The 10,779-nt window shown below is 39.4% G+C and overlaps 1 protein-coding gene across 1 annotated transcript; it reads right to left on the bottom strand.

Annotated features, from left to right (window-relative positions):
* Positions 1-1,457: 1,457 nt before the first annotated feature.
* On the bottom strand, positions 1,458-2,860 carry atoh1a (atonal bHLH transcription factor 1a). Its single transcript, XM_062418192.1, has 2 exons — positions 2,587-2,860; positions 1,458-2,296 (listed from the first exon to the last, which is right to left on the bottom strand). The coding sequence occupies exons 1-2, from the start codon at positions 2,858-2,860 to the stop codon at positions 1,458-1,460; spliced, it is 1,113 nt and encodes a 370-aa protein (XP_062274176.1).
* Between the last annotated feature and the right edge of the window lie 7,919 nt (positions 2,861-10,779).

The following is a 10,779-nucleotide window of genomic DNA, read 5'->3' as shown; positions in this document are numbered from 1 at the left end:
AAGAGGAGATCAGATGTTGAACGTTTCTTTAATTGAATGGAAAGAAGCCTGCTGAAGCGGTTTGAAGTGCAGATATTTTCCCATATCAACTTTTCGTTATTTGCAGACGGTAGGCCTACAGAGTTAGGCCTTATATTCATTTCTTACACGTTTTTCTTTTTTCTTTTTTAAATATTCATGCAACTGTAGATTATGCAGCTCCTAAAATTAGGTTCACACATTCTACTGTATATTTATCACCTGTATGTTTGTATGTGTAATAATAATAATAATGATAATGATGATGATAATAATAATAATAATAATAATAATAATAATAATAATAATAATAATAATAATAATAATAGTAATAATAATAATAATAATAAAAGTATTGTTATGGTCAATATAATATAGCTTAGAAGCCTGGATAGTTAATAAGATTCAGTCCTACCGACTTTATTTACTAACATAATTTAAAATACGGTTTATGATTATTATTAATAATATCATGATTATTATTAGAAAGGGAAGATTAGCATAACGGTATACGAACGAAATATATATATATATTTTTTAAAACAATCGTTCATGAGATAAGCAGTAAAGGTAGGCAACATGGAAACAAAGAAATGTTCGTTTGCTTTTTTATTTGCAAAATCAAATTAACATAACAATGAATGGCAAAATCATAGCCCTTTTCAGCAAGTTTAACTATGGAGTTATAAAAAGCGAAACAATGAAACGTATCAGCAATAAATAGGCTACATGTCAAAAAGCAAAAGACACACAAGTTCATCTAAAGATACAAAACACAATACAAAAGAAGGCAGCAATGATGGGTACGTTAAATAGGCTATTTGTATGAAATTGGCAGCACTACACTAACAAACAAAGCAAAACAGTATTGTTTATGGTTTGAAAACAAAACACATTTCTCAAGCCTCTGGCCTGTATATTTTAAAGTGCACATTATGAACTTTTGAAGTTGCAAAGCAAAATACATTATACAAACAAATAAAGACATTTAAATCACAACAAAAATAAAGAAAAATAATAACTACAAAGAAAAATGTATATTATTATTAAAGGTATGATTTTGTGGAAGACTTTTTGGTCGGAACGACGTGGGAGATACCCATGGCAATGCTGCGCGCGACATGGCAGGGGGATCTTCCAACCACGTCTCCATGGAAACTGGGAAATTAAAGGCTATAGCCTATAATTGTATTGGCAGAATCGAATTAGGCCTATTTCACAAAAAAATAATCTTCAGATTATGTAACAAGTTGACAAAATACAATTATTGATAAAAACCGAAAATGACTTTGAAGAAGTGACAATTTCTGTCCTCTTAAAAATGCATTTTTTTTGTCATCAATAGAGGCTGGAGGTGATTGACACGGTTTACTCACAAGATATGGTTGTAGGTTAACCTGAACTTTATAATAGTCTATTTCATATTTACTTTGAACAATTTAGAAAGAAACCGTGTGGTGGTGGTGGTGGCTGGGTAGCTTTAGTTCTGTAAGATCATCTTCTTCACTTGAGTGGAGCTCCATCACTATTTCATCTGAGTCACTGAAGTGTGAGTGCGGGGAAAACTCTCCGTCGCTCCGGGGAGACGCTTTCCTTCCTCCTCCGATCACTGTGAGTGAATTGCCTGCCTGTGCGGACGAAGAAGGAGAGGGCGAACACCTCGCTTTTTCGACCATGGCAGAAAACGAACCGTCGTCAAAGGAAGAGCGGAAAGGCATCCCGCCGATGTGAACAGGTAACTTACCACCTGAGGCGGGCACAGACGCGGCTGTTCTACAAGTTGCAGTGGACGGGGAAGCCCTGTCCTTTGATCCGTCAAAACCAATAGCGGTTGAAAGCATAACGTCACACTTTGGCGAGTTGTTATTTTTGGGGATGTCGTTGTTGCTGTTGTTGGAGGAGGACACCGGACCTTGGAGCAGATCAGCCAGGGCGTTGATGTAAATCTGTGCCATCTGTAAGGTTTCATATTTGGAGAGCTTCTTGTCGTTATCAAACGCCGGGATGACGCTGCGCAGCTCGTCAAACGCGTAGTTGAGCCCGTGCATCCGCCTCCTCTCGCGTGCGTTGGCGGCCACGCGTCTCTGCTTCACGACCCCGTTGGTCGATTTGCTGGACGGGGCTCTCTGTCTCGTGGATGAGTCCTCCTCTGGTCCGATGAGCGTGCCTTTCAGACGGCAGAGCTCCCTGACTTTGAGCGAAGAAGAGGAGAGACTCTTGGCAGTTTTTCTGTAGCTGGGAGGGCTGGGATGGCCCGAGGACCCCGGGGAGCCACTCTCTGGAAAATGAAAAAAGAACATTTATTCAACTGATCTGGATTGTCAATAAATAATCACATTATATACTTTTATGACTGTTGATTTAACCTTAATAATCAACCGCAGGACAATGTAGCTATTAATTGTATATAATATCTATAGGCACTGTAAAGTAACTCAGTGATCATTCTGCCTATTTACAACATTTAGAGGGCTGCATGTAGACTTATCTCTGTAAACCCAAGCTACCTGTTGCATGTGATGTTCTAAAAAGTTGTCCAAAAAGAGATTCAAAAGCAGGCTTTCTCACCGTGGTAGGAGCCAATGCTCGGGCAAGGCGAGTGCTGCAGGTAGTCGGGTGAAGTGGCGTGTGCCGTGCAGGTGCCAGAAGGCTGCACCGGAGCCAGCCAGGCGCGTGGGTCACTGCCGCTGTCCACGAGCGTCAGTCCAGGTTCGTAGCAGGACTCCTCGAGGTGCTGCTCCCCTCCCCTCCCCTCCATCACTCTCGGACTGTGCTGTCGTGAGTCGAGGACTGCCACTTCTCGTGCGCCTTTGCCCCAGTTTTCCACACTTAAGACATCCATGTTTCCAAAAAACCTCAACAGGTTGTTGAAGTCGAACTGAGTATCAATATTAGAAAAAAGGTCTTAGAGGCATGCACCGCTAGCACTGTGTGAATATCACTACTGTCGCGTGCAGGACTCCTTCTCTGGTGTCTCAAGGCGCAGCGTCGGTTTAAAAAGCGGCACGCGTCTAGGAGCCCCCCTCCTCGCGCTGGTCGCGTGTTGACGTCCAATGAGAAGTCTCGGTAAAGCCCGAGAGAGGTGATTACTGCCCCCAGAAGCCGCACTGTTTATGATAACATTACGATTTTAAGGAGTGTTTAACGCAAGGGAGGTAAGGGGAACCTCCCACTGGACGCACGTGCTTGGGGAGGTAAGGAGCGTGGACAGCGCAAGACTTGTACAGATGGGACAAAATTGTTACCTGTCCTGTGTTTCTTACATGTTAGCATGGCATAGGGAGAGAGAGAGAAAGGGGGGGTGAAAGGGTTAATGTGCCACTTTCAGTCTAAACCTCGGTGTTCAAGGCTTTGTTTAAGTTTATATCCCACTGAAACCAGATTAGTTCAATGTTCTTTAGCGGACCTCCCCCCAAATTTCAAGTCAACACAGACTGACCGATGCATGCACATGGAGTGTCACTATTAGGCAATATTACAATATTAAAAAAACTAAATAATTTAGTCCCCACAGGACCTCGTCTTAAAAAAAACACAACTGTTTTTTTTTTTAATTTAGGAAATAATCCATCCTTTAACAGTGACACAGAAAGCAAGGATTATGTTATAGATAGCAAAGTTAAAACACACACACACACACACACACACACACACACACACACACACACACACACACACACACACACACACACACACACACACACACACACACTTGGGGCATATAATGCTTGACCAATAGTCAGGTGAAAAAAAAGATGCCAAAAAATGTGCAGCTCCTGTGGCTCGCGCGCTCATTGTCAATTCATTCATTCTAAAATCATCTCCAGTTTCCATTTTTCTTTTGTGGCGGGTCTAAAACCTTTTGATCCAACTCTCGGAACGCCCTGTCGGTAAAAAGGGCTTCACAGGGAACGGAAACATGAGCAGAGGTCTGGAGCTCAACGTTGTGTCTGTACAGACACAAGTTGTGCTGTATGTGGTGCGCAGTTGCTACTGAAGAGCAGTAAGTGCGAGTGAGCGCACGTGCGCGCGCGCACACACACACACACACACACACACACACACACACACACACACACACACACACACACACACAGAGAGAGAGAGAGAGAGAGAGAGAGAGAGAGAGAGAGAGAGAGAGAGAGAGAGAGAGAGAGAGAGAGAGAGAGAGAGAGAGAGAGAGAGACGGGGAGAGAGAGAGAGAGAAAGAACATTGTGTAGGCTACTTAACCCACTTACTTTTCAATACAGATATTTCATAGGCGCTGTGGCGATAAACTGAAAGACAAGTGCATGAAGGAAGACAACATAACTTATTATTGCTGTTTAGTAAACCACCTGCAATCTACTGATCAAAGCAATTATTCTTACTGAGATGCAAACTTCTAGTTTAACCTGACAAATGAACAATGGACTAATTACTGAGTGGAAATTGGCAATTTCACCTAATTATGGTAAGAAGCCTGCAGCTATGTTCAATACAGTAGCCCAATGTAGCCTATGTGAGGCACAGTGATCAAGAGGAAAAGGATAGACCAGGCCCACCTGTTCCGTCTGCCAAGTCCCAGCCTTTGCCGGAAACACTATATAGCACAAATCACACATTAAGACCCAACCAAAACGTCATTATCGGCAGTAGGCTATACCAATCAATGAAACGTCACAACTCTGGAATAGCTAACTAAGAATTGGTAGAAATATTTGTTCCATAGGCTGAAAAAACGAGTATCTTGAACATTTCGAAATAGGGAAAACATAATATCTTTTCTGTTTTTTTATTCATGTATTCATCATGAGGACGTCTTGTGGGCTAGAGGTCTGGCGCCGAGCGTTCGCCCCCTCTTCCCACCTACAAGTGCCCCATCCAACGGAACGGGCCGGGCTCCTGAAGCTACCGACAGGTTGGATATTGTAGCTGGCGATTATTAAAGTGTCGCAGCCACAATAGAGTGTCTATGTTCCATTGGTCACGCCTGGGGGGCTCCTCCAGGGAGAGGAGGGGGCTCCCATTCCAATGCGCGAAAGGAGTCTGCGTGCTGCCGCTTCTCATTCCCATCTCCCGGGAGACAGGGGCGCGACGGGCACGAGACTGGAGAGAAGGGAATAGGTCAGGGGTTTCAAAACTTTACTACAGCTTTTCCGAAATTCACTAAATCCAGATCTGATATTGTTTTTGGTGAAATGCTCATGAAATATAAATGTATGAAAAAACTAAAATTAGTAACAGCTGGGGAATTTTTAATTTCTCCAAGCTTTCAGTTTCCCATGCAAACCTGGATAAATCACGATCATGTAACTTGAATGAGTGTACTTTAGTGGTGGAAAAGTAACTAAGTACACTTGAGAGGGAACATATTATAAATACTAATTAATAGGTCTACTTTTTTACTCATCTGTATTGATTTGACAACTTTAGTTACAACATATAAGTAACTGAACATTTTACATAGGCTATAATCAACTTACAATGTATTGTAATATATTAAGAATGAGATCCCCCTTAAAAGGGCATGTTGATGCACAAGTAAACCAATTGCTTTTTCTGATACTTGAATGTAGATTTTGCCCCCAATATTGATATACTTCTTGTACTAAAGTAAAGTAAAATTGTGGTACTTTCACTTTTACTGTGGGATTTCTTATTGTGTTGTTAGTTTTACTTATAGATCCTCTGAACATGTGTTTTAAAATATATCAAAACATGCTTGTTTTCCCCCCACAAACAATTCATTGAACTAGTTAAAACATCTGAAAATTACATCTAGCCTACTCCTTCTCCCTCATTAAAAAAATCATAAATGTATGAATATGTTAGTTTTACAAGTAAAATACTAGACACAAGATGTTTCCTACTTAACAGAAAAGTCCATTCAGTGTTTGTGCACTGGAGGCTTCAAGTTTCCACATCACACTTGTGTAAGTTACATACTGAACTCTGACTGACTCCAAACTATGTCACAGATCATGCAGGCTGATTTCTCATTAATCTGCTGAAGGGGGTAAAGTTTGTCTAAGTCTGCACATACATCTATCTGCACAGCGAAGCTCAAACATCCAACTGAAGAAACAATAAGTGAACATACATTTCTGAGTGGAGGGGGACTTTAAATGAAAATCTAGATAGTTCCTCCACTACTTAAAGTTGTCTTAGTCTGAACCTAGACTTGCTGCTGGTCCCTTGATACAAAACATTTCAAATGCCCTTCAATAAAAAAGGAGGGCAAAATTACTTTAGGTATACAGTACCAGTCAAAAGTTTGGCCACACCTCCTTTCACCTCAGTAAGAAAAATAACTGGAGAAAAATGTGGATAATCATGAGACTACATGAAAGTGGGTAATGTTGGCTTTTCTTTAACTTATGGGCAGTACAATCATAAGATTATAGTTCCATGTCAAGTAGGCTCCTTCTCACTTGTATCCTGAGCAATTAATGCACCATGAACTTTTGACATTTTCTTGCATTGTTTTACATTATTTGGGTAATTTCAACCAGTCATTCATCTTGTCATAAAGCACACAATTACTTGGGTTTGAAAGAGAGTCGGAGGAAGATCTAAACAGTGCCACTCGCTGGCTAAAAGAGAAACTGCAATGTATTGCTCCATTGAACTTGACATCAGAAAGTCTCAGCAGTGTGGCTATCCAGCTGTTAACAGCAGTACACAGGCCTTTGAAGTAAAGACACAAAAGCTTAGCTCATGCTTGAGTTTAAAACCTATTCTGCGCAGAAAATCAATTCAAGTCATCAACATCCTTTTGAAGAATATTGAGGAAAATATTGAGATTGTAATTTGTATTTTCCCCTCTTCAGTTCCAGTACATTCAATAATTTGCGGTTACAAGTACGTTCACCCATAATTAAAAAGGCACCCTGCTGGCATCAATCAATTTTATTTCTGTTCTGGGCTGACTGGAGCTTTCAAACATAAACGGTCAGAATTACACGGTGAGGTTAGTTACTGAAATATTCTTGAGAAAAGTTTTCCTTTTGAATGATCATTTGTATTCTTCTGACATCAAATAAATAAAATGACAAAAGTAAATAATAATAGCCCTAGCCAAAGAAAAGAGACAAGAAAAGAGAGAGTCCACATTAAAGCCCCTGAAAATTTGGTTTCAAAATCTAAGAATTACTCTGAAATATTAAATATTCATGAATAAATAAGTAATAATAAAATTTGTAGTTTGATAAAAACAAACAAACTACTTACCTATTAAGAGTTTAACTGTCAAAACTCACCTGTTCTTCATCAGGGCAGGGAGGGTGTGGTTGGATCAGATTTGATTGACGGTGGCCTGGCAACATAAGCAAACAACCTCACAACTGTCATCACATTTTGATATGATTCTTGCTAAACTCAGATTGATAAATGAATGTGAATTTAAAAAAATGCAATAACCAAAACTATTGTAACTTTGGCAAAATATAATATATATTCTTGTAAGTGGGTTGAGTAAATGTATCAGATTTGTTCCTTGCCTGCAAAAGGCAGATGATAAGTCTTCTGGAGCTTTACAGCATATTCTTCTATAATCTGTTGAAGCACCTCACTAATTTTACACATAAATGTATAATCGTATAATGACTCCTGTGGTTCTGGAAGCTTTCTAAATTAACCCCTGAGAAGTAATCAAGGTTATCTCAGTTTAGATTTGGAGACTTCAAAAACAGAAAACCTGAGTTACAGCCTTGGGAGAGTCGATCTTGTTAGATGTGGGTGGGCCAGGTATCGAAGTTTTCACAAAGAAATGTTATCATGTTGCATTATGGGAAGTGCAGGATCCAGTGGTTTTGAAGATTGACCTATTGTAGGGACCAAAGAAAAGGACATCTCAGCCTCCACTGCATCAATTATGACTGTTCTTGATGATAGATTTCTGTAATAATATTACCAAAATTCAAACTTTAAGGCTTTAATGACTGCAATTTCATAATAAATCTGAATGGGCTAAGAAATATGTTGAAATACCTCTGTAAAGTTAATTTGAACACCTTTAAAATGTAATCTTCTAGATTAGCAAAGACAACAAATACCATCCCACTGTAGAAAACCTGTTTATTAGACAAATTATACACAGAAAGCTTTGCCACTTGTAACAGAGGCCCCAGTTTGTTCAGTTTTGAATAATATGCAACACATACAACAAAATAGGCCTATATTAAATACTGTACATCATACATTTTTGAAAATTATCAAGTAAATCCTGTAGTTCTATGTATGAAATTAAAAATGTTAACAGATAGCGCAACAGCAAGTTTGTGCATGCTTTCTTTTTAATCAACTTGCCACTTTTTGTTATTTAGCCAGCAAATAATAAAATGAACTCAGGATGACATGAGAAAAGCAAAGAGTTTGTGTTCATGTGTTTATGTTGATCATGGGCAGGACAAGGGAAACCCCAAATGCAGTAATGTGACTGCTAAATTCAACACTAAAGCTCATCATGATATACTCTCTTCTTTTTGTTAAACAAAAATAGCATCAACATGTAAAATATACATTTTTTTATAACGTCTCTTTCATTTATACTAAATAAAACTTTTTAAATGTCTGTGTCCTATTTGTCATTCATTAGCCATACTGTAACCTAATATAAGAAAAGAACACCTAAGAATGCTTGCTTCAAAACACTCTGGCTCAACTTGAGTTCTCTACGCACAACATTTTGCGGATTTAGTTCTTAAAGATAACAAACTGAAAACTTGTTCTAAACAACTAACATTATCAATTATTAATACAGTGTTAGTGAAAAAAGGTTTGGTTCCATTTTACCACCCTATCCCCTAATCCACAAAATATCCCTTTAATGCTTCTTGATGTACCGTTTCCCTTCCCCACCCCAAAATGCACCTTAATGGTCTCATTTTAATTAATTGGCACTTTAAAAAAAACAAGTAATATAAACAGTACCCTTAACATTATAGATATGAAACAAATATATTTCGGACTCATCTCATAAAAGGCAGCCATTGGGTTCTCATGGCCGTTGACTCTTCATGACATTCCCATGACTCTAAAGCACAACCATTGATTTGCTGCTCTTAAATATTTCCAGTGCACTGGGATATTTTGGGTTTGACTGGAAATTGTGAGGGTACAGCTAGCTAGTTGACATATAAGGCCTGTTCTGCTGTTGCAATGGCTTCTCCTCAACACAAAGTCAGCTCCACTTGAACCTGATAAGACGTGACAAATGAACTCGAACATGACGTGACCTTACAGAATGAGCTTTTATCTTTTAAACGTCTGGGCCATGGGAGCACTGAAATTAAGCAAAACAAAGACAAAATCCAAAGTAAAAGTTTGAATGATGAAATGATCAAAAACAGAGACTACAGCACTCATTTTAGCAGTTTTTCAAAGTTTGCTGAGAGAAAAAAAACAAGTAGACAGCTCAGAACAATGTTATTTTTTGTACTTCCTGACCAAAACACATTCCACGCAATAAAACTTTTTTTTTTCAGAAACAAAATTCAATAAAAGACATATAATAAGCTTTGAAGTCTTTCAGTTTGTCTTTTATATTTTTTTCTTTAGGTTGTTTTTTGTATCATCCCTTTTTAACTATCCCTCTGAGAGTCTGATAAGAGGATCTCACCTTGAACTGAAAAGCAGATAGCACAGTACAGGTGAGAAAAGAAATGTCAGATCTACATACAATCAGTTACAGGTCTGTGGGCACTGGTGCAGTGCAGTGGGATTGACAAAAAGTCTTTAGTGTGCATCAAAGAATGGTGAAAACTGATGCACCAAAATGGCAGAAGTAAGATTGACGCACCAGACGGTCGGTTCTACAGTGTCATATTGTTGCACTGTCATGGCATTTCAATAGTTTTCAGACCGATGCACCAGGAAGGTGTCAGCATTTGTTCAGCTGCAAAGTCTTAGGTCTAGTCAGGCCACAGTGTGGACACCATCTTGGAGATGACTACACATTTAGAACCCCAGGTATTGGTGAATCAACACCAGAGAAGAGAAAACTGAATATGGACTCCGGACATAGTGAAAAGGCAGAGTAAAACTGGTGAAGTAGAGGAATCTCCCTATAATCTCTGAGATGGTGCCTTTTCAAAACTACAAGGGGCTGCTGTATGTAGGGCTACAGAAAAAACGATATGTTTTTATATCCCTTCATAAAATAACTGCCCCATAATTGCTTATTAGTTTAAGCCCCTTGGAGTTGTTTCATGGCTAGAGCACCACTAATCGTCCACCAAAGGCAGCCCGGCAGCTCACGAGAAAATACAAGTGTTTCCTGTTGTCGGAGCACAGTAAAATAAACCCTCATAAGTGGGCTTTAGACAGTTACAGGAGTCAGGCCATCTCAGTACATCTCGATTACACGAGGCAGTCCTCACATCATAAAACAGAAACAATAAAAAAGATCCCATTTCACACATATCCCGAAAAATAATCCCCTAAACAATCACAAGAACAACAACAATAAAGCAAAGATTCAAGCCCCCCCCTCCCCCAAAACACAGCCCCCTTCCCTTTTTGCACCTCATCAGCATGGTTTGCAGGAGGATAAAGAATGCCCCAACAGACCTCCACCTCCTTCGTCTTCTCGACATACAAAATGGATACCTCTGGAAACACCCAAGCAGAAACTGAAAACGTAAAGATTCCTATGTACACAGATGTCTATCTTCTGACTTTTTAGATTAGACATAATGTATTTGTTTTACCACCCCACCCCACCCTCCTTTTCCTTCTCCTCCTCATCCTCCTAAACCAACCATATCCTTAGCAGCCCC

This window comes from Scomber scombrus, chromosome 4, assembly GCF_963691925.1.
Source record: "Scomber scombrus chromosome 4, fScoSco1.1, whole genome shotgun sequence".
Lineage (NCBI taxonomy): Eukaryota > Metazoa > Chordata > Actinopteri > Scombriformes > Scombridae > Scomber > Scomber scombrus.
The sequence above is the reverse complement of the archived record's forward strand: the minus strand, read 5'-3'. Positions and strand labels throughout refer to the sequence as shown.